At 49.6% G+C, this 23,759-nt stretch overlaps 2 protein-coding genes across 4 annotated transcripts in view; one reads left to right on the top strand and one right to left on the bottom strand.

The window, feature by feature from the left end:
* RSPH9 (radial spoke head component 9) overlaps window positions 1-3,195 on the top strand; it is a 15,170-nt gene extending 11,975 nt beyond the window's left edge. For 2 of the 3 annotated variants that reach the window (XM_019642784.1, XM_019642787.1), the window contains exon 5: window positions 2,897-3,195. In XM_019642784.1, coding sequence (XP_019498329.1) covers window positions 2,897-3,108 — 212 coding nt within the window. In that variant the 3' untranslated portion in view covers window positions 3,109-3,195. The remainder of the gene's footprint in view (window positions 1-2,896) is intronic. The other variant, XM_019642786.1, reaches the window with a different exon arrangement.
* Window positions 3,196-3,600: 405 nt separating this feature from the next.
* On the bottom strand, window positions 3,601-19,357 carry MRPS18A (mitochondrial ribosomal protein S18A). Its single transcript, XM_019642788.1, has 6 exons — window positions 19,211-19,357; window positions 12,487-12,518; window positions 9,996-10,103; window positions 7,229-7,352; window positions 6,927-6,996; window positions 3,601-4,002 (listed from the first exon to the last, which is right to left on the bottom strand). The coding sequence occupies exons 1-6, from the start codon at window positions 19,320-19,322 to the stop codon at window positions 3,858-3,860; spliced, it is 591 nt and encodes a 196-aa protein (XP_019498333.1). The 5' UTR covers window positions 19,323-19,357; the 3' UTR covers window positions 3,601-3,857.
* Between the last annotated feature and the right edge of the window lie 4,402 nt (window positions 19,358-23,759).

Genomic DNA, 23,759 nt, shown 5'->3' with positions numbered 1-23,759 from the left:
GGGGGGGGTGGCAGACGGGGAGACAGGAGCATTGGAGGATGATGGACAATATGGTGTTCTCCACCAGCGTTCTCCTGTGGCCGTACGCAGGTGGCTCCCTCCACCAGGCCCTTGGAGGCCTGGCTGACAGGTGCTTGGCCTTCTGGACCAGGGGGCCTGACCTTGCCCATCAATTACACAGGGCCCTCTTCCACCCCTGTACTGCCCCACATTCCCCTCCCTCCCCTAGGGGGGTTGACTCTAGTTTGTGGCCCTGGTGTTGTGGGAGTGGCCGCTCTGAGAAGGGACCTGTGGCCATTTCTGTGTGTGTGTGTGTGACAAGTTGTGTAGTGCTGGTCTGAGGGGGTTTAAGCCATCGGCTGCTCCTAGGCAGCTCTGGTCCCCAGCGCAGCCCACTCCCCTCCTCAAACTTACTCAGAGCTTTGTTGCCTTTCTTCCTGGAGGGCAGGAGAATGTAGTTACGAGAAGCATACCCTAGCCTGAGGTTTCCACACTAATAAAGTGGGTGAGAGACCCTGGGGCCCAGGACACCCAGAACTTCCTGCTGATTGCAAGAGTTCCTAATTACCTGCTTGTCCTCTCACCATGGCCTCAAAAAACAGAGCTTATAGAAAAGGGTGACTGCCAGAGGGCAGAAGGGGAGGTTTGGGGAGGCCTGGGAGAGACTGGGGCTCTGAACTGAAACACGAAGGCCGCAGAAGGCTGCGTCTCCTGGAATCCTAGAGGAGGCAGAGGCGGTGGCAGCTGGCTAGGCCCAGCCTTTCCAGCAGCTGCAGTAAAAAAAGTGGGTGAAGGTGACAGCAAGTGCCTGGCTTCCCAGGTAGACACTACGTGACTCCTGGCACGTTGAGAGACTGTGTGTTTCCTGGGCAACCAGCTGAGCCAGGAACAAGCAGAGGAGGACAGGAGTGTGACAGGAATGCAAGGGAGGGAGGGAGGGCGGTAGTGTTGGCTGGCGGGCCCCTCACATGCCACTTCCGCACTCTGCCAGCACCCTTCTGCCTGATTGGCGCTGCCCCCTGCCCCAGTGGGGGCACTGTATTTCCCTAGCATCCCTGCCAGTTTCTCCTTGCTCTCTGAGGGTGAGCCCCTGCTGATAAGTCTAGGTCCCCTCATCTACTGGAGGAAAGGGGGCCAAACCCTAGGTGGGCAGGCTGGTGTGAGGGAAGGTTGGGACCCAGCCCTTGCCCAGGGTGTGCCAAGGTGCTGGTGACAGTGAGCTGACAAGTGGTACAGGTTGGGGGACTCCAGGATTCCATTTCTCCACAGCAGCATTTGGCCAGGCAGGCTGTAAGCGGCCCTCCCTGGGGAGCAGAGTGAGGTAGAGCCTGACCTTTCTCAGTTTAAGGGGCTGAGTGACTGTGGGCTCCAAGGGCAGGGAGGAGCTGTCCACAGATGATGTTCTGAGCAATGGGGTGGGGGCGGACTAAGGGGGGCTCGAGCATGTACCTTCCTGGCGTCTGTGCTGGCCCAAGGCTGGATGCAGTGCACTGGGAACACTTTGTTCTGTCACACCCACTCTCTCGTTACCCCAAGGCAATCGGCTTTTTGGGATGGGTGACTAGGAAAGCAACAGGTAGGGCCTTAGGACTCTGAGAGCAGGTCTGGGAGGTGGAGGACTTCAGGTGTCCAGGGAGAAAAATTGTAGGAGCCAGGGGAAATACTCCCCTTCTCTGACCAAGAAAGCCCTCACCCCCTTCCTAGGCAGTACCCCAGCCAGAGCTGATAACCCAGGGCCACTCTTATTCCTGATGCTGTCTGGCCAGCACTATGTGGGACCATGGGAGCAGAATCAAGCCCACACTGTGGCTTTCACTTCATCATCTCATGCATGGCTGGTGGCACTTGGTGCAGGCCACTCACTGCACAGTGCTCTGAGCCAGCCTCTCCCTATGCAAGCCAGGGCCAGCTGACCTACATGCACCCGGGAAGCTCTGGCTTTGATCTGGGCAGGTGATGGCACCCTGAGCATGACTGAGTTGCTATCGGGGCCTGGGGTTCCTGGTGGTCAGGTCTCTTGGATGCAGTGGGTGGGGACTGGGCTGTGAGGCTGTTGGGTGTGGAGTGACCAGGGTGGGCCATGGTTGGAGGAGGCCTGTGGGAAGTTGGAGTGGCAGGGGCCAAGCAGCCGGGCTGAGCTGGCAGCCGATGAAGGCCTCAGCGCAGCTCTCAGCACATCACTGGCTGGTCCAACACCAAAACCTTCAAAGCATTTGCCTTTCTGGCAGGCCCTGGAGCAGAGCTGCGGCGGGGCTCGGGAGGGGCCTCGGTGCGCAGGGGAATAGGAGCTCCAGATCTGCATCCAGAGGCGATTTTCCCAGGCTCCTTCCTCCCACACAGAGGCTCCCTCCCTCAGTTCTGGAGATGGATCAGGCGCTTCTCGCCAAGTCCTCATGGTTGCACGGCTCAGCCCGGAGCTGGGCTGCTCCTGTCTGGGGAGCAAAAACCAGGACAGGACCCAGGATAGACAAAGGCTCATTAGCTGCAGCCCAAGTCCCCTCCTGCCAAACTTCTATGGGAGCCCCTGGTCGGGTCTAATCTGTCTTCAGAGCAGAGGCTTCTGGGACTGGGCAAGAGAGCAAAATGGCAAGTAGGGGGAAACCGTACTAGGACTGAAGGTCACCGGTGATTACCCCTCGGAGAGGGTGAGAGGGAGCTAGAGAGAGTCTCCCCAAGCCTGGCCCCAACTCCCCTCTGCCTGTGGATTCAGCTTCCTCCCCCACTCAACCTTTAACTAGACTTGCTGACAGGAACAAAACGCACTGGTTTGAGTTTCACCTCTTTTCATTTCCTTTGCCCTCCCTCTGGAAGCGGTTTTAATGAACAGTGAAATGGCTAAAAGGCAATCAGGAGGAGTGAAGTGCCGGGATAATGAAATTGTCTTCCCTTTCCCCAGTGGAACCTTGCCCCAGGGCCTGGCTGCCCAAGGCGCTGGCTCCACAGCCCCAGGCCTTGCCTCCTCCCCAGGGTCCTGGAGCGTCCAGATGGAGCGAGGCCGTGCCCTGGTGGTGCTGCGCAGCCTGCTCTGGCCAGGCCTCACCTTCTACCATGCTCCCCGCACCAAGAACTGTGGCTACATCTACGTGGGCACCGGTGAGAAGAACATAGACTTGCCCTTCATGCTGTAGGAAGGGCCAGCCCGGGGACTTCTGTTGTAGAATGTAAACATCATTTTCATACATTTCAGTGAACTTGGTCTGTTTGTTTTGTACTGCTGCTTTCCTTTATCTCCGCCTCCATCTGGTGTCCAGGCTCTGAGGAGAGGTCTACGGAGGAGCTGGGGGACCCAGCTCTAAAGCAAGTGGCGGAGGGTCGGAGCAGGTGACAGCGAGGTGAGATCTGAGGAAGGCAGCTCCTGGACTCAGATGAGAGCTGCACACCACCAGGCAGCCCAAATCCCCTCCTCCTTGCAGCCCCTCAGGCCCAAGACTAACAGCTGTCAATAAAAGAGGATGGGAACCTGTTCGGCCCATGAAGCCCTTCAGGTTGCATTCACATGGTGGCTCATCACAAGTAATCAGGGACTCAATGCCCAGTAACTGGCTGGAAATGGGCCACGCCCCCCCATACTTCCCAAACAGTGGGCACACACCCAGTGAGTGAGACATGAGCCTGGTTTATGACATTACTTTGGGCAAAGCTCCTGTCCCCCAGCTCTGAACACAGCCCCAGCCAGTCATGAGACCCCAGCAGCTGCCATGGGACCCAACTGCCCTGCCTGCCCCCAGCTCCCAGCACTGCTGCTGGTCCCACTGACCCTCGTGCAGTTCATGTTGGAGAATCCGGGCCACCCTGGTAGGGTGGGGCGGGAGCACAGGAGCAGCTCTGGCCAGGTGCTCAGGAGGTCATGCTCTCAGTCAATGATATAGCACCAACGGCCTTCTTGAGTAGCAGATGTTGTCTTTCAGGAGGGGTGACCCCACAGCCATGCGCACTTTGTTCCAGCGGTGGCCTTTATTGTAGATGGGCTTGACCGAGCGGCGGGACCAGCGGGTCAGGTACCTGTGGAGGGAGGGCCAAGAGGTGGCTGTGAGGACCGGGTTCCATGCTGGAGCTGGGAGAGTGGGCGCTGCCTCCTCGGGCCAAAGCTGTGGTTGTCCAACCAAATCCTTTCAGTAGTTTGCCTTCCTTGAGGAGCAAGCGCTTTTCCTGGGAGCAACTGCTGAGTGTGCTGTAAACAGATGGGCTGGGCTCTTGCTGCAAGTGTGTGTGGCCAGGGTCAGGCGGCCCAGGGCCACGCGCTCCCTTGATCTTTATGAGTTGTCAATGTTTGTGTGTATTTGGTGGGGGAGGAGGTGGAGGAAGAGGCTGCCCGGAGAACAGATCATTCTTCGCTGGCCTCAGCCATGGGGAGAGGAGAGGCTGATGTAAGGGCCTGGAGGGATCCTTCCCTCTTCCCCACTTGGCTGGTTCTGTCCCCCAGCCTTCAGGGAGCTCCCCTGGGCAGTTGTAACTGATGTAGGACCCTGCTCCTCACCCAACCTATGACGGGAGCCAAGGGTGAGGGCCTGTGGGAGCAGACCTAGTCCAGGAAGGTTCCTTCCTGTAAGTAGGAGGGGTAGGGAAAGATGGCTGCCACCCACAGTCCTTTGGCCTCCTTTGGGGATGGCCAGGGCGCTGACAGTTCCTGGAAAAGTGGCTCATGCCGGCTGGGATTGGGGTTTACTCTATTCAGAGTGAAATCTGGGTTCTGTCCAGAGAGGCCCACCCTTTGTCTGAAAGCTCAGCCGTAGCAAAGGCCAGGATCCTCTCCTGCCCCCACTCTAGGTTGAGACTCAACCCAGTCACCTCTGGAAAACCCCAAAGGAGAGACTTTTAATGAAAAAAATTAATGCCCGTGGATGAAGATTTTTAGGTGAAAGTGAAAAAATAATGGCTGATTTATGCATCTCAACTAAGCTCCCCTAGACCTTAAGTCTTTTGCTCTCAGTCCTACGCAAAGGGAACTGCTCTGAAAGGAGTAAAAAGCTATGGGAGGTGCTGGCCTGCACTCCAAGTGTGGCATGGGCAGACAGCAGAGGGTCTCTATACATCTACTGTCAATGTCCATGCCCCTAGCAGGGAGACCTCTGAGGAGTGGGCTGGCCCCAGGGACTTGCTTTTTCTGTGGTTGGTGGTACTGGGACAGCAGGAGTTTCTACAGGGGGTAGGTGAAGAGATGGGGTATGGAAGCACGCTCCCCAAAAGGAGTGCTCACTGGGATTCCAGGACCCCAGAAGATCTCGAGATCCTCCAGAACTGCTGCCCTAAAGCTGTTCCTCCCCCCTGCCTTGGAGGGACCCGAGGAAGCCGGGCTTCAGCTAGCCCTGGGCCTGATGCCTGTGCCACACGGAGCAGCCAGCTGGTGGGGGAGGGTGGGCCTGGGTGGCCTGCAGCCAGCTCTTTGGGAAGACTCCAGCTCAAGAAGAACCAAGGCTCCTTCCCACCTCTCCTGAAGGGGCAGGGGAAGGAAGAAGCATGGCTCCTACGGTGCCCCAGCAGAACCCGGGCCAGTGCATGGCAGCTCAAGGACCTCTGGATAGAATCATCAAGTCCCTTGCAAGGGACTCAACCTCCCTCATAGCCAGGACTCCCCCTCCCCTCAGGGTGGCCTTTTGCAACCCAAGAGCCCCCACACATCATCAATCCTGTGTCACGTTAAAGGATGCCGGATATATGGGAGGGAGCCTGGCCTCACTTCAAAGGCCTGAGGGCAGGATGGATTGTGTCCTTAGGCCTGCTGCTGTCTCTTAACAAGTCAGGGGGTGGGGGTAGGCTCAAACCCCAAATGGTCCATAGCACATTTGGGAAAGACAGGAAGAGGTTAATAGGTCCTGCTCCCCCAGGGCTGCTGGCAGATGGCCCAGCTAGCAATGTAGGAAGTGCAGGTGGAGATGGGCATGGGGCCAGGGTGCTGGCGAGGCGTCAATGAAGACCCAGCTGTGGCCCTGCACCCCCAGCCCAGCAGTCCATGGCTGGTATCTGCCTGGCCTCTCACCCCCATGCCTGGGTTCTGCTGGGGATCAGACTAGGAGGTTTGCTGGGAGTGGGGTGGAGAAAGTCTTGCTTCACTTCAGTCATTTTTGGTCCCGTATAGAGAGCAGTTTCAGTGGCAGCAGGATAGGCCGAAAGAGAGGAGAGGCCGTTGATGGGGAGAACAAGAAAAAAAAACCAAAATCAATTTTACAGGTCTGGCTCTACTCACAACAAGGGGGGATTACTCATTTGGAGTATGTGAGTCTGATAATGTCAGAGATAGGGGAGAGAAAGGAACGTACAATAGGATGGCTGTTTGCGTATTAGACAGGAATCTGTTTCTATACCAGAGGGGGCCACCCTGCTTAGGCTGAAAGGCAGATTGACTGATTGATTCCAGGATCTAGGGACTTTCCTCTCCTCTTCTTCAGGACCTCCTGGGTCACCATGTGCAGCTGTGCAGGTTGTTAACTGAGTAACTCTAGAAGGCACCATTTACAATCTAGTCTACATGGATGGTGCCTTGACGTTTTGCAGTGTACGGCTTGCACAGCTATACATGTGGCCCTGCCCCCGAGAACCCTCCCATTTTTAAGGCCTCATTTTGCCCTTTAGTAACCCCAGTGCTGGGATACTAAAAGTTTGTGGAAATGCTCTGACATTCCCATAGCAACCCAGTATGATGTCATAAACAGGGGATCAGCACATTCTAATGCCCAGCCAGCAGACTTCCTCACTCTCCTTGCCCCTGTGCTGAGTGCCCTACTGGGGAGGGAAGAAAGAGGCTGAGGCCAGCAGGGGAGGCGGGCTGCGGTGGGTGCGCGCTCACGCTGGATGGGATGGAACAGCCGAGGAGAACTCTGGCTTCCCTGGGTGTGGCACGAGCTTCGGTAAATGGCTCCCCCAGCAGAATGCAGTGGGAACTGAGGGCACGCAGAATGCTCAGGGTGTTGACACCCAGGTGTGCTTACCGGTTGAGTTGGGGTTTGCTCTTTGGAACAAATCCTTCGGGAAGCTGAGGCCTGTGATTTGGCAACAGACCTGAGGGGAGGGAAGAATATATAAGGGGATGGTCTCCGCAGTCCTTGGGGGCCATACAGAAAGCCCAAGGGGGTGGAAGGCTGGCATTAGGGGGAGTATAATGAAGACTCTGGATGACCATTTCTCTGCCAGGAGGGGCTACAACATGGGGTAGCTGGCAGGGAAGTGGGTGGGGGTGGGGAATGGCGCCTACTGCCCTCTGGCCCCTCTTGGCCTCAAAAGGAACTTCTACCTGCCCGGTGGGCCATCTTCACACACTCCTCAATCTTGAGGTGCTCTTCCTGGCACAGGCCTGTGACCCTTCGGGGCAGCATGCCTCCATGAGGCCGGATGAACTGACTGAGCAGGAGCACATCCTAGTGGAAACAGAAAACAGGAGATGAGGGTCAGCCGGGTGGGCGTTCGATGCTGGGGAGCCAGGCCACGCGACCTGTAGGGGAGGCCGTCATACTCTGGCACTCCAGGAGGCCGATGTCTCCCTTGGGAACTGACCTGAGGCTATTCCCTCCACAAAGAGCTTTGCACACTGGTCTCCTACCCTCACCCTACCAAAAGTTAAACCCCAACTTAAAGATCTTCTGACCCTATTACCAACCCCAGGAGCTTCTAGCTCCTCCATGAGATAACCTTTTCATAGACTAGGTTAGAGAACAGAAACTCTTCAAGACATGTTAACAATCTTTCATGCACCTGCAATATCTTTCCTGATAACGAAAGGTCTGTTATTCTCCTAGGATGAGGTAAGGGGTATGTCACATATTTCCACCGAAGAGGGAAAATCTGTGCCATTTCTGCCCGCAAAGCCTATGCGCCACAGGCCAGAACACATGCAGACAGCCTCTCCTTCTCCCTCTGAAGTGCTGGGCAGGATACAAACTGAGGAAGGTACCAGGGCTGTGAAGTTAAATCCCACATCTTCTAAATCCCCCTGTGACCAGAAGTGAATGGATGCTCAGGCTTCTTTTGGACCATTCAGACTGCTTTGGACGAATCAAGGAAACGAGGGTCAACAAAGCCAGAATCAAGATAAGAGACCATTTGGGACGGCTGGGTGGCGCAGTTGGTTAGCGTGTGAGCTCTGAGCAACAGGGTCGCCGGTTTGATTCCCACATGGGCCAGTGAGCCGCGCCCGAGCTGAGCTGCCGCTGAGCTGCCAATAGATGGCAGGATGGCTCAGCTGGTGAGAGCATGTGCTCCGAACAACAAAGTTGCCGGTTTGACTCCCACATGGGATGGTGGGCTGCGCCCCCTGCAACTAAATTGAAAACGGTGACTGGACTTGGAGCTGAGCTTGCACCCTCCACAACTAAGATTGAAGGACAACAATTTGACTTGGAGCTGATGGGTCCTTGAAAAACACAAAGTTCCCCAGTTCCCCAACACACTGTTCCCTTCCCCAATAAAACCTTAAAAAAAAAAAAAGATGAGACCATTTGCCCTCCCAACTCTCACCGGATGGCTAAAGGGTTAAATAAAAGCCCCCATCTCCCACCCCCCACCGCCGTGAGGGGCCTGGCATGCCAGTCTTAGCAGTCATGTCCACAAACTAACTTGCTGTCCTGGCAGGCGCCTTGCTGTATAACCGCAGATTTGTTGTAATCACTGGACAGCTCCCGGGGGACCCAGACCCCAAATCTTCCGAATCTGATGAAAAGAACTTGGACTGGATTATCTAGGGCTAATCAACTGGGCTCACAGCCCCAGCCTCCCCCACTGTAGGCTGCCAAGCAAGCTGACAGCTTTGTGCAGCTCAGGCAAAGGGTGTCCTCAATGGAAAGGGGTAAAAGGAAAACAACTTTAGCCTTTACCTCGGAGGGGATTGGATTTCTTCTGCTGGATAAACAGAGCCAAGTCTATTGCCTGGAAATGGCTGATAGGAAGAGTGCCCCATGGTGGTCAGGCAGGTGTGGGGTTCACCTTCCCGTTTTCAGCTGGAATTTCAAGTACGGCCACAACCCCACTAGCTCTCATGTAACAAGAAGCTGTGAATGCTGCCCATGGCCTGCAAGCTTCCTCTGACTCCAGGCGGCCAGCAGCAGGAGGGCCTGGGGCAGAGTGAAAGAACACCCCCTCTCCCCACCCCAGGATGGCCTGGAGCCAAGGCTCCCAGCCTGGGAGATTAGTTGGGTCATTCTGTTCAGATCCCATGGGCATGTGGCCTTGCCTCCTCTTACCACCTGACCGGGATCTCTGCTCTTAGTCATCCCATTCCTCAGAGGGGCACAGGGACAACCTGCAGGTCAAACTGGCCCAGAGCCTGAATCACCTGAAACCTAAAAATAGGGTGCTTAATGTCACTAGCAGAGCTCTGAAGGACAAGTATGGAATGCTCCAGGGCTGTGAAGACGAAGTGAATGAAGACATGTAAGTGCTTACAACAGTGCCTGACAGGGCATGCACTCAACGCAGGCTATCTATTGTTATTATTCACCGTCGTCATCCTTCCGTGGAAACAGATGAAGAGCTAGAAGGCATGGAGCAAACAGGAGCCTCTGTAGCCCCATTATGGAAAGAGACAGTAATGTGTCCCCAGGTCACAGTGAGGACTCTCCAAATAGACTCTCATTATAAAAGAAGGAAAGCCAAATTCAAACTCTGATTCCATCCTGCTTGGGAACACAACCCTGCAAGATGGGGGTACCGGGCCCTGGTGGTCTGAATTGCACGCAACCAGACCACGGACTACATGACTCTCAACCCTGGCTGCACATGAGAATCACCTGGGGAGCTTTAAAAAAATAACGATGGCCAGGCTTTACCCCAGACCCACTGACTCTCAATGTCTGAGGGTGGGGTCTGAGCAGTTTTTTAAAAGCTCCCCTGTGATTCTAATGTGCAGCCAGGGTTAAGAGCCACTGGATAAAATGCTTGTCTTTGGTGTCTCCATGAGATGCAGCAGTGGTTACGGGGGTGGGGGTGGGGGGACAGACACTGCTTAAGTTAACCAGCCACTATGACCTCCACGACACGCAGAGCCCAGTGTCTGTACATAGACTCACCTCGTAGCCATATTTGTGCTTCAGGTTCCACCGGCAGATGGGGCACTGGCCAGAAGGGTTAGGGGGATTTGGACTTTCCTGGGGAGTCCCTGTGATACGGCCTTCGATCTAGGAAGCAGAGAAAGAGCCAGTGAGGGGGAGGGCTGTGTGGAGCCTCTGATCCTTGAGCAACCCCCCAAATGGTGGGAATGCTGGTGTAAGTTTATCTCTGGGGGTCTTGCGGGAACAGCTAATAAATAAGTTTCTCCGCTGGAACTACTACTGCACACTGGGTTTTGGGGTGGCTACAAAGAAATGATTTGGTGACCTTTAAGCGTAGTGGAAACTGAACTTAATGCTGGTGGCAAGAGGTAGGGTTTTGCTGTATCAGCTGAAAGCTACCTTTCCTTCCTCAAACAAAACCTTTGGGAAAAAGTAATACATGCACATGGCAAAAAGTTTCAAACTCCGCAGGGTTGTAGAGTCCAAAGGAAGTCTCCCTCCCATCCCACATATCCTTCTCAGAGGAAACTGCAGTTTCCAACTTTATCTTACAGAGCTAGGTCTATGCCAGTGGTTCTTAGCCTGCCATGATTTTGCTCCCCAGGGGACACTGGACAATGTCTAAGACATTTTTGATTGTCATGATTCGGGGGTGGGGTGCTACTGGCACCTAGCAGGGAAGTGCTAACGATCCTACAAAGCACAGGACAGTCCCCAGGACAGAGAGCCCAGGATGCCAACAATGCCGAGGTGAGAAGCCCGGTGTCTGCCTAGATGAGCAGATATCCGTGCACTTCCGCTTCTTCTTTAAAAAAAAAAAAAAAGTAGATGGGAGGGTACATTCTCCTATTCTCTTCCTTGCTTTTATTATTTTGGATTGCCACCTTTCCAATTGTGCTGAGGCCTCGTGTGAAATGACCTTCGCTGTAGCGGCTGTATCCTGTGACACAGCCTTGGAATTACTAAGTTTAACAGACCAGTGACCTGGGCATCAGCTCCAATTGCAAGAGGGGGAGTTTAGAAAGCCGCACTGACTGAGGCCATGGATTATGAGCGTGAGCCTGGGGCAGGTCTGAGAGGCTTTATGAGGGAAACAACACTGTCTCCTGGGGGAGAACTGGCAAAAGGGGAAGAGGGCTTGAAGCAATGTTGGCTGTGCAGGGCAAAGCTCCCGACCTTTCTGCCAAGGCCACCACAACCACTCCAGAAGTGGAGAGGTGTGCTAGGGAAAATGTGTAAGTGGATGGTAGGCCTTGGGAGGGGGTTAAGGTGGTTCTGTTGTGGGGAGAGCTAACACTTACTGACGCCTCATGACATGCCTGGCTCTGTGCCAGTCATGGGTCACATGTATCATTTCATTTAACCCCCATAACCTAGTGAGGGAGTATCACGATCTTTCTAGATGAAGTGAGGCCCTAGCGAGGGAACAAGACCGTCAGCCACGGCAGCACCTCCCCAGGCATGGACGGGCTCCCTCCCCGCAGGCTCTCCCGGGGCCACAATGTCGCCCTGCTCATTCTACAAATAGCAATTTCATGCCCCACATGACAAACAGTCTTCACACTCAAAAGCCAGATGTGTTTTCTCTCTACCAGCACAGCGTTCACGGGGTAAATGCTTGTTTCAGCTTTGAATAAGGAAACAAACAAGGTGTGCAAAGGGGGTGGGGCCCCCCCTCAAAAGAACTGTTTTGGGGCTAAGCAGTAAAAAAAGCTGAGGGAGTATTCTGGGGAGACCCAAAGAGGGAACCCGAAGGGCTTGTCCTAGGGATAAGACTGCATGCGGAGGACAGAGCTTGGCTGGCTGTCAGAAGGGTTTAATCCCTGGTTGACATGGAAGTTATAGAGGCTTGTGGGAGCTCTGTGGAGTGGCTGTGGATTTATTGGCGGCATGGAAGGCTGTGTGAAAACAATGCTGTCTTTTAGGGATTATAGGATAATCTTGGCCCCATGACTCTGGAGGAAGGGAGGCGAGATGGGTCCAATGAGGGAAAGGGGGCAGTGGGTGGGTGAAGAATTGTTCTAGCTTTCTCACCAGCATACAAGCTAGCTAGTGAGCCCAGGGCCCACAGAGTGTCACCTTTTAACTGTATCACTTAAGGAGTAGCTTAGTCACTCTGGGCAGAAAAGAGAGGAGCTGAGATGTAGGCTCCTGGCCCTGGGTCAACCTACTCTGGCTCTCTAGTCCTGCCGTTGCCTTAGTTTCCCCTCTGGGAAACTAATTTATCACCCTCCAAAGAACATATCAGCGAAGACCTGTTGAGACTGTCATACAAAAAGCCACTTTCATCCTATAACAGACACCTCGATCCAGGTACAAGTCACTGTTCCTGATGAACCTCACTATAGCACACGGCTTGAAAAATAGAAGATTGTGAGATTTATGGTCACGGAGGGAGCGGATTCTGGGGCCAGGAGTCCAGCATGGGTCTCCCTCCTTCCCTAAGAGGAGCAGCCAGGCAGCTCCAAGTGTTAAAGAGGTTTTAAGTGGCCAACTCGATGATACTTACTATAGTCGTCTTCCCTTCTTGGATCTCCACCACTACGAGATAAAGGGGAAAAATTAGGTCAGCCATTTAATAAGGAACAGGGAGTTTCAAATAACAGCTCAAATTCTACACATGCAGAAAAACGGAGCCTTCAGTCTGCACTCTCCCACGGTCCCCATGTGGAAGAGAAAGCATGCAGGGTTCACCTCCAAGTGCCAAGGCTCTATGCCCTTGAGGTTGGGTGGGGGCAAGCCCAGATGCCCAAGTAATATCATCTCTCTGGAGTCAAGGATCTCCACGCTGGTTTTGCCTTTTGAAGCCAAGATTCATCTTGATTCTATCCAAGGAAATTAGCAAGACCCTGCCCTATCATGGCTAGCAATAATGACCTAAGAATGGAGGGGTGGGGAGGCATCTAAAAGACCTTCAAAAGTACCCTCTGCATGCATCCTTTCCTGAAAAGAATCAGACATAGTTTTTGACCTTGAAGAGTTTGCAATCAAAGATACAGCACTGCACTAACACTGCTCCAGTGGCCCCACGGTGGATAAGCAATGAGACAAATTCACTCCTAGAATTCATCCTGAGAGCCTTGTTTTAAAGCTGTGTAAGAACAACTGCATGAGTTAAATCCCCTCCTCTTCTCCAGTCCTCTCCCTGCAGGGTTGCATTCTGTTATCTATACTGGAGAGGGGTGATAAAAGAAGGGGGAGTAAGGGGGCCTGTAGGTATTGGGTCCGGGCAGAATTTCAAGGAGAGGACTGCAATTCTAAACTGAGAGGGACTCCGTCAGCTCTTTGCCTATTTAGGTCTGGCAGTCAAAAGAGAACCCAAGGGCAAGACAGTAACTCGCACACATCTGTCAGGTAATGGCAGAGCACCCACCCCATTCTGGTCTCTGTCCAGGCCCAGAATGGCTCTCTCTAGATGCCTATTTCAGAAGCCTTGGTCTTTTCTGGGTAAGTAATGAGGTGAAAGGGGAAGATTGAACCCTGCTTCTCACAGACCCAGGCTGTTTGGTGGCTCTGTCTCTGGACTATGTCTTCTCCCCTCAGGCTGGGGCTCCTTTGTGTGTCTGAAAATATACATATTTTCTATCTTACTCGACTAGCATGCAGAATGACAACTTCAACAATATTCAAAGGAAAAATCAAGCTAAAAGCTCACATTCGACAAATAAAATCAAACAGAAAGTTCCCGGAGATCCTTCCTTGGTCTCCCAGTGTCTTAAAAAAGAGAGAAGCCATTACTGTTAGCATAGGAACTGGCACACAGCAGATCCTCAATGAATGCTAGCTAGCATTTAGGGAGCAAAATGCTTGCCGTGGTCCCCTTCTGACTGCTAATTACTGTAATAGAAAACCTGGGTCCACGTAGCTTGGCTGCTAACTGTCTCCCCACATACTACAATCATATTTTAACAGCAGCTTGGCTACCACAATTAGTTTTACTCTGCTCTAGCTAAGGCAAGAAGTAATGCAGATTAGAAAGAGCCTAAGGTTCTTAATTTTGCGAATCCAGTGCAAGTTATGGACCTCTCCCTAGAAACATGTCCCTAAGTATACATATAATTAGACACGGATTTTAGGAGGCTCACAGACCCCTGAAGCTATGTGCCCAAATGGTAATACTGGTTTTCTCTCAGTGGTGGCAGTAGGTAATTTTAGTTTCTTTTTTATACCTATCTGTATTTTCTAAAATAAACTATGTACTGCTTTTGCAATATGAAAAATAAAACAATAAAAAGAGTGAAAAGAGAATGTCTAAGGAAAAAAAGTGAGGCACTTCTAATCCACCCGGGGTCCCACAGCAGCATCTGTGATCACTGAGCTCTGTGACCAGCACCTAATTAGACGCAGACTGCCTGGAATGGTTCCCCATTGGTTTTCTGGGCGAGGCCATTCAGAAAGACTCATTACCTCTAAACAACCAACCTGAGAGCCCTTCCATGTCCAATTTCAGACACACAAAGGAGTAACAATGGCCAGAAAGGCCCTGAGGCTTGCTCCAGAACACTGTAGTTACTAATCAATTCAAAGACAAACTAGGTTTCTCCCTGTAAAGGAAAATGCGTCACCCCACACACAGACCTACTTGTTCAGAGACCAGCCTAAACGGGATGTGGGAGAGACTCAACCTGGAGCTCGGTCTGGAGGCCAGCACAGCTGCAGGGGGACTGTCGCTGCAATGTGTCAAGCTACAAATGTGGGGATGCAGAAGGGCATGGCCCCAGCCCAGTAGGGCTTCCACGTACCCCCGAAACTTTACAAATCTGCAAAAACCAAGTTGGACGATCAAATCTGAGCAACAACAGGTGGGGGGGAAAAGCACGGAGAACAATGCCCTGAAAAACAAAGCGGATAAACATGTGGCTCCCTTCTCGGTGGAGGCACTTGGGTCCTAACCATGAGGTAAACAAGTCTAACAAAACACACATCACTCCCGGCAAAGAACCAAACCCTGAAGTCATCCCACTGGCCCCTGGAAAAGAGATCAAAGCCTGTGGCAAGCTCCACTGTTCACAAGCTCCCCACACAGCAACTCTGAGCCAGTGAATTATCTTACTATAAGCCAGTGAGTAAAACATTAAGCAGATGCTTATCTAATAGAGACAATTTGTCAAATCAGAAGTAATGACCTGAGCATTCACTTGAGATTCAGACTGATCAGGGTGGTGTGTCAGTGCTGGGGCAGAAGGCCCGGCTGGAGCCTGAAGAGGCCCGCTAGTTTTTAAGCCTCTGAAAACGGAGATAGGAATCAAAATAGTATTGATTTTCAGTGTGCATACAAAAACATGTCAAAACCAAACAAAACCTGAGATCCATTTTGTCCCTGGCCTCTTGTCCATTCAAGGGAAGTGGGGGTGGCTAAGAAAAGCTGGACTAAGAGATTTAAGGCACTAACAGAAAGCTTGTTTAGAAAAAGATGGAATCACCCTTGTGTTCCGAGACATGGCTATATCAAGTAAACTCAGGAAAGAAATGAAGCCATTTTCTCAACAAGAATTAAGGGCCATACATAATCTTCGAAGACAGACACTTCTCATACAGATCAAATAATCTGTTCCACAGGAGGCAACACATTTGCTGCACACCCGTGGGCTGTACAGTCCGGCTCCACCTATGGTGGAGAGTTACAACAGAATAGGAAGACAGAGTCTTTGGCCTAGGGGAGAAAAGGGGACTAAAACAAGTATGGGAACTTCACTATAATAAAGTCCATGCCTCGTAAAGAGGTCCTTTGAGTGCTTCAGTAAATACTCGCCTAGGATGGAGTCCAAGATAACTGAATTATAACAGTCTAGAGCAAACAGCATTTGCGGTGAGATCGCAGTGAACGCAGAAAGACCTTGATGGCCACATAAACACAGACATAGTGAACTGCAGCAGTATAAAGACTCAACTGTTTAGTAAAGGAGGAAGTGTGGAAAGATGAATGATGAGGAGTGGAGGGCACTGCTGCAGAAAGTGCCCAGAGACCAAGGTCCTTTTGGAAAGGAGCCATGGAAACCAGGTCCCAAGTACACTATGAAGGAATGGAGTAACTGAATGGCAGGACGGCTTAGAGGCGGCATGAACAGTCTTATGTAGGGCCAGGGAGCGGAGTGCTGTTTGGGACGTGTGCCGAAGAAATGGCACTTCTGGCCCTTTACTTTTCTCAAACTCCTTCCTCGCTCAAGCACCACTCCTTTCTGTTCATCTTTAATTCTACCATTAGAGTTTCCTGATTCTCTCATCACCTCCCCATTTCTTTTCCCTTGGGCCCAAAGGAATGTCCCTCTGCACCATGCTTCAGAATGAGGAGTCTCTACTGCTGCACAAAAATCTCTTTCCACTAGCAGGTTACTCTCAGTTCCTCAAAGCCCCCAACTCCCTCCCTCCTCTCTCAAAGCTTTTAGCTATAGGGCTGCCCGTCCTGCCAGCACATCCTAAAATGCTAGGTCCTCCAGAAAGCCCCCTTAGCTAACTGGCAAAGATGAAGAAAATTCCCTTCAGCCTTTACTCATTTCAACACACTGACAGATCATTACTGTAAAATCAGATATTCACATGTTTATTTTTCTTGTTTTAGACACGTTTCCTTCGTAAGAGCTTTAAGGGTGATAAGGCAGGAATGAGATCTAACACAATCTTTGCTAAGTGTGGCAGTGTCAACCGTAAAAGCACTAAATGGTCTTCAGCAAGTTAACTGACAAGGGCTTTCAGGAAAGGGAGGGAACCTCAGGGAAGCCCTGCCATGGAGTGCCAAGGTATGTTACAGGTGGAGCGGGAAGAGCGCTGGCTCTACCTTCACCTCCATCACTTACTAGCTGTGTGATGTTGGGCAGCTACTGAACCCCCCTGAACCAGATTTCCTCATTTGTAAAAATGTCAGTTAATAACCACCTTTAAGAATAGTTGAGACTGAATAAATGTATGTGGAAAACCTAGCAGTGCTTGCAGCAGGCACTTAATAAACCACAATTTCCATTTTTGTCTTCCTTCAGTCTTGCTTCTTCCATAATATGTTTTGGCTTTGCGTGTCCCTCTTGTCAAGCTTTAGACCAGGCTTTGTCAACAGCAGTATACTGACATTTTGTGCCAGGTGGTTCTTTGTTGTGGGGGCTGTCTTGTGCAGTGTAGTATGTTTAGCAGCATCATTGGACTCCACCCACCAAATGACAGAAACACCAGCTGTGACAACCAAAATGTCTCCAGACATTGTCAAATATTCCCTGGGGGACAAAACTGTCCCCCAACGAGAACCGCTGCTTTAGACTAAGAATTTACAGACAGGAACACTGGTGCTCAGTCTCATGAACTCTGACTAAAATTAAGTTGTACTATCTGATCTCCTGAAAAGTAGGATGCTTGAATAATTTCAGCAAGATATCCAGCTTCCTCCCCACAAGTTTAAATTCTATGTGTATGATATTATTTGGGTGTCAAATATACCCCAAATTAGCTATATGTGTAATACTTTATGCCTTACACATAAAGGGTAGAACATCAAGAGAGTTTTTTCATTTAAAGGCTTTGGAGATAGGTGGTTTTCAAGAAGAATACAGAATATGATAAGTGTTTTCATGTAAGATTACATCAGTTCAATTACTTAACTTTTAGGTCTGACAGTGAGTAATGTAGAAGACCAACCAATCAAGTATTTTTAGAAAGGAGGACTTCAAAGACCCATCTGATTATACAGTTCATCATTTCACAAACTCTCCAAATGAAAAAATTCTAATTTCAAATATTCCTTTATAAAAAAACACACAAAAAACTATTCCTCTTGCCTATTCTCTGGGAACACAGCAAAGAACTATTTCCAACTTTGAATTTCATAATGGATATGTAAATTGTAGCTATTAGTGTTTGACACTTGGTAGACACCCTCAAAAATGTTATGGGCCCATGCTTATTTTGCAACATAGCAAGAGACGAAACACCTTATCCAAGTCCTTTCTGTTAGCCTCATGATCTCTTTGGTGTCTTTATTAATAAATTAGTTTATCTAATGTTAACCAGGCAGTATCTGGATTTTATTGTTCTTTATAGCAAGTGTTCCATCTTCCTTTCACAGCTAAATTCTTCTCACATATCTCTTTGATTTCCCCCTACTGGGTTCCTTGTCTGCCATCCTATTGAAATTGCTGTTTGAAAGCTAAAAAAAAGAGACCTCTTCTGTGACAAATCCAATCGCCTCTTCATTAGGCTCTTCTTTCTGGACTTTTCTGCTCCCTCTGAAAACAATGATCACTCTTTTCCACTGGATACACCTCAGTTTTAGTTAAAGGAAACGCTGGTCAATACCATGCCAGAATCTTAAAAACCTCACATCACTTCTTTTGCACATCACTCATCCTTTCCTGCTTCCAGCAGTGCACAAAGGAGGGCTAGGTCCTGAAAGACTTTTTCACTCTTCGCCAGATTCCATCCTTTCATAAGCCTGTTCAAGGCACACACCCCCTACTGAAATCTTCCAGTTGGGTTTGCTGTTTCCGGTAACCAAATCTCCCTTCTACTTCGTCACCTAAATACCTAACTTGCATTTACTGGAGTGTATACATATCATCTAACTAAAACCTAACTTCTCAGAAAAAGGGCTGTATTTTCTTTGTCCAGAATGCCTTGAAAGCTTGAAGTACAGCACTTGGCCTTTAGTAAGCTCTCAGTTCACTGCTAGAAGCAGGCTTCCTTTCCACAGTTAAGATTCATGAAAAGCAAAACTACCATGCAGCATTTGCCTTTTTCAGCTGTTCAATGGCCTTTCCACCTTAGTTAGCTTCCACCTCTCAGGGAGAGAAGCGGCCCGGGCAGAGAAAAAGCCGCCATCAGACGACAGCATTTTCAGATGAGAAACTGGAAAGGGAGGCTCTGGGGAGGGTAGCCAGGTGTCCTTCCCTCCAGGGATTCTTTAATGAAGGGAGCCGCCGTTCGGAAAATATGGAAGAGAATTAACATGCAGACCCTTACGGAAAACTTTTCTGAACCCTGCAACAGGTTTCTCTTCTGCCTTTGCTAACTAAAGAGGCCTTTCTCTCCGTCCTCCCCACCCGCACCCGCCCATGACGACACTCACGAGGGCTAGGAAGTCAAGATAACAGTATCAGGGTCTGGAAGGCGCTTTCCAGCACCCCGGGAGCGCCAGCATCTCCGACGTTTTATAACTGAGCGAAGAAAAAGGAAGGAGGGGCACACCGGGGCTGGAGGAAGCAACCTCTGCCGCTCTTCTCAACTTTGGTTGGCCGCCGGGACCCAGGACTCACCTTCCCTGAACCCGCGAGCTAGAGGCCGAGCGCAACTGGTCGCGGCCGGGCCTGTCAGGAGCCCTCGGAACAGCCGCCCACAACCGGACACCAGCGCATTGAGGGCCGCCATCTTGAAAACCAACGCTGACCTCTTATGCACTTCCGTTTCCGGAACGACGCACGCGCAGCCGCAGTGGTGGTCAAGGACTGGGACGCTCCTAGGCTTCTCGCTCCGTTACTCCTGTCGCTTCCTTTTCCCTCACCTCTCCAGCTTTGGGCTAAGCGGAGAGGCCTCTGTGTCAAGCCTGTACTGCATTCCAGCAGTCTAGGGGAGGTCTTCTAGTTCTGTCATGCCAGTCCTTGAAGTCTCTAAGGTCGCTTTCATTCCCTGGCAGGCTTCCTCGGTAAAATCACATGCATTACCCCTATTTCTTTAAAGCCTTTTCGTCTCTGCAAATCAGATGTGGATTTTCAGCTTCTTGTGGGCTGGAGCTAGGCCTGTACAGGAGAGGTTGAAATGGTTAGGAACTCTGATCCTGGAGCATCAGGTATGAGGCCGACTTAGGATAGAATTACGACCCACCTCTCCCGCCATACACTCACCTTCCATTCTCATATACTTAGCACTTCCTTTTGGCCAAAGCCTTTGCTTCTGCCTGCTCTTTGCCTACCTGGTAAGTCTTACTTATTTCTCAGAGCTCAGCTCAAACTTCACTTTCACAGTGGAGTCCTTAAAAACCTCCCTGTTAGTGGTTCTCAGCACCAGATACCTCTCCATCTTAGTACTTGGCACAATTGCAGTTTTACATTTGTTTGTATAATATGTGCCTCCCCGCCAGACTGTATGTTCCATGAAGGCAAGGACGTTGTTTTTTTGTTGACTCTCATATCTCCAACACTTAGCACAGTGCCTGACACATAATAAGAGTGCAATATATACTTGTGAAATGAATGAGTAGACCTATTTTATAGGGTTGTTGTGAAGATTAAATGAGATAAAGCATAAGTGCTCAATAAATACAAGCTAATTAATAGGGCAGTTACTGAGATGGCCCTTGTGCTAGGTACTTTTCACAAGTTTGACGTACTTACCTAATAAGGAAGCATATAGTACCAAAAGGAAAACACAACTGCTCAATTTCCCCTCTTTGGGATTTGCAGGACATAATAGGATGGTCCCCTGGAGCTACATAATAAGGGAAAACCATTCACAGCTCAATTCCTCCACTTGGCAGTTAGGATATGCTTTTCCACCCTCCACAATAAATCCGAAGAGGGATTTTCTAGTTCTCCTACTCTGTCTGATTCATAGATGGGAAAATCAGGCTCATTAAAGGGCACAGCATGTTCCCTGATGAGGGGGAAGAGAAGGAGCCCATCTTCCAGTGGGGTCGGCCACCCTGGTGACTAGGAGGATGCAGAGCAGCTGCTGCATGGGGAGCTTGAGTGGCATCACCATAGACAAGAGAGCAGGAGAAATGTGGCATTGGGATACCTTAAAACACCACATTCAGCAAGGGCAGATCCTGGGAAGGGGAAACTTGAGAGGAAGGTCAATCTAGGTGGGTGAGATTGACACATGATTAGGAGTAGAACAGAGGGTTTTGGGGAGATAGAGGTCTAAGTATCCTGGCCAGGATCAGGAAAGCCTTGGTTCTCCCTGTAGCTCCCACTTCTCTTCTGTACAAATGACCTTGAGTCCTTCCTGCTTGTACCACATCTCCTGTTTCTTTACAAATCCTCAACATCTGGCAGTCTGATAGGGACCAGGGCAGTAGCAGAGCCACACCCAGGTCTTGTGCACATAGTGAGCTAAAGCATTGGAGTGCCAGCCCTCTACTCATTATCTTATCCTGACTTATCATAATCAAATTTTATGTTAAAAAACAACTTGTAGTTTTTATGATGACAAATAACATGTGATCATTGTAGAAAAATGAAATGGATAAAGTAAAAAGAAAATAAATATCAGCCATAATCCAGAGATAAGCATTATTTACATTTAGCAAAATGAAATAATACAGTACATATTCTTTGATAGTATCTTATTTTTCTGAATCTATTATTTGTTCTTACATGAAAAATAATTCTGTGAGACCAGATTTTGTTCAGGAGACTAGCCTGTAAAATTTTTTTTTAAAATTAAAGAATAACCTCTATAAGAAAGTACACAAATTATCAGTGTCCAGCATGATGAATTTTCCTAAAGGGAAACACTACCCATACAAACAAGTAGGACATTACTAGCACACCAGAACATTCCCTGGTGTGTCCCCTTCCAGATACTACCCCTGCCCCAAGGATAATCATTATTCTGACTTTTAGCACCGTAAATTACTTTCTCCTGCACTTGGACTTTATATAAATAGAATCTTATATAGCATGTACTCTTTTGTGTCTGCTTTCATCTGTTCATCATCATGTTTGTGAGATTCACCCATATTTTTACATATACTGGGGGTGCCAAAAAAATGTATACAAGTGGACACTTTGGTCAACATTGCTCAAGCAGTAGTTCACCATCATCAGAAGTGTCTGGCCACTGATGGTAACCACTTTGAGCACCTCTTGTAATTGCAGAAGTCAAATGTGACTTGTATTCATCTTTTGTTATTGGTATATATTGAGTATTACAATTTTAATCGTTCTCTCCTTTCTACAAATGTGTATACATTTTAGGGGCACCCTCTGTAGTTGTCATACATTCATTTTCATTGCTGTATAATGTTCCTCTGTGAGTATACTACAATTTATTTAGCCTTTCTTTTGTTGATAGGATTTGGATACTTTCCAGTTGAGACTGTTATAAATGCTGCTGTGATGAGCATTCTTCTACATGATTTTTGGTGAACCTAAGAACAAACCTCTCAGGAATGTGTCTAGGAGTGGAACAGTTGGGTTTTAGGGTATGTGTATATTCAGCTTTAGTAGATCCTGCCAAATCTTTTTCCATAGTAGTTGTATCAGTTTACTCTGGTACCAGCTGTGTATGATGTTCTATCAATAGTTGTTCCACAGCCTTATTAATATTTGCTTTTTTTGGTATGTTTCATCTTGGTCATTCTGGTGAGTATGTATAGGCTCTCACTGTGTATTTAATTTACATTTCCCTGATGGCTAATGAAGATGAGTCACTTTTTATATGTGTATAAGCCATTTAGATGTCCCCTTTTGTAAAATGTCTATTGAAGTCTTTGACCCATTTTACATTGGATTGCCTGTCCTTTTTTTTTTTTTTTAAGATTTTATTGGGGACTTGGGAGAGAGGAACAGCACTGGGGAATCGGGGAAGGGGAACAGACAAGCTGCTGTCCTTTTGTTTTTCAGTCTAGTTGTGGAGGACGTCGCTTCACTGGCCCATGTTGGTATTATCATTATGCTCTTCCTGGGTGAGGCAGTTGCTCGCCGGCTGTCCTGGCCACTCACGGTGGCTCACGGCAGTTCACGTCGGCTGCCGGCCACTCACGCTGGCTGCCAGCCACTCACGGTAGCTTTACGGCAGCCCACTGTAGCAGGGGCTGCAGCCTACGCTGACTCATGGCAGCCCAGCTGCAGGTCGAGCTGTTCACCATCTTAGCTGTAGAAGGTGCAGTGTCACTGGCCCTAATGTGGGATCCTAACTGGGGCCCTGCTGCTCAGAGCCGGCACTCCCAAGTCAACTCTTAACCAACACGCCACTCGGCCGGCCCACCTGTCCTTTGCTTATTGATGTGTAGAAGTTCTTGATAAATTCTGGGTACTTGTCCTTTGTTGGCTATAGTGCTGCAAATGTCATCTCCTCTCTGTGGGTAGCCTTTTAATTTGTCTGTAGTGTCTTTTTTGATAAGCAGTATTTTAAATTTTAATATAGTGTAATTCATCAGGTTTTTTTTTTCCCTCATGGTTGGCATTTTTGGTTTCTTACTTAAAATTTTTTTCCTTGGGCCGGCTGGGTGGCACAGTTGGTTAAGAGTGTGATCTCTGAGCAACAGGGTCGCCAGTTCAATTCCCACATGGGCCAGTGAGCTGCGCCGGAGCTGAGCCGCCAATAGGTGGCAGGATGGCTCAGCTGGTGAGAGTGCATGCTCTTAACAACAAGTGTTGTGGTTTGACTCCTGCATAGGATGGTGGGCTGCACCCCACCACACTGCCTGCACCCCAACCACAACTAGATTGAAAGCGGCGACTGGACTTGGAGCTGAGCTTACGCCCTCCACAACTAAGATTAAAGGACAACAACTTGACTTGTAGCTGATGGGTCCTGGAAAAACACAGTGTTTCCCTTCCCCAATTCCCCAACACTGTTCCCTTCCCCAACTCCCCAATAAAAAAATCTTAAAAAAAAATTGTATTTTTCCCCTTCAAAGTCATGAAGATGTTCTCCAATATTTTCTTCCAAAAGCTTTATTGTTTTACCCCTCATTTTAGATCTAAAGTCATCTGGAATTGTTTTATTTTGTGGTCTGAGATTGGGGTTAAGATACATTTTTTTCCCGTTAAAGATATTTGACGGACCCACCACCATTTATTAAAAATATTATAATTTCGGGCCGGCCGAGTGGCGCGATGGTTAAGAACTCGCTTGGGA

This window comes from Hipposideros armiger, unplaced genomic scaffold (assembly GCF_001890085.2).
Source record: "Hipposideros armiger isolate ML-2016 unplaced genomic scaffold, ASM189008v1 scaffold_72, whole genome shotgun sequence".
Lineage (NCBI taxonomy): Eukaryota > Metazoa > Chordata > Mammalia > Chiroptera > Hipposideridae > Hipposideros > Hipposideros armiger.
Note: the sequence above shows the minus strand (reverse complement) of the source record. Positions and strands in the feature narration are given on the sequence as shown.

Excerpts from the sequence above, each read along its gene's own strand:
- MRPS18A (XM_019642788.1), bottom strand. The coding sequence starts at position 19,322 with ATGGCGGCCCTCAATGCGCTGGTGTCCGGTTGTGGGCGGCTGTTCCGA. Across the intron at positions 10,104-12,486 it reads AAGAAGGGAAGACGACTATA|ATCGAAGGCCGTATCACAGG; the intron begins GTAAGTATCATC and ends TCTGCTTCCTAG. Across the intron at positions 4,003-6,926 it reads AGCAAACCCCAACTCAACCG|GTACCTGACCCGCTGGTCCC; the intron begins GTAAGCACACCT and ends CTCCCTCCACAG.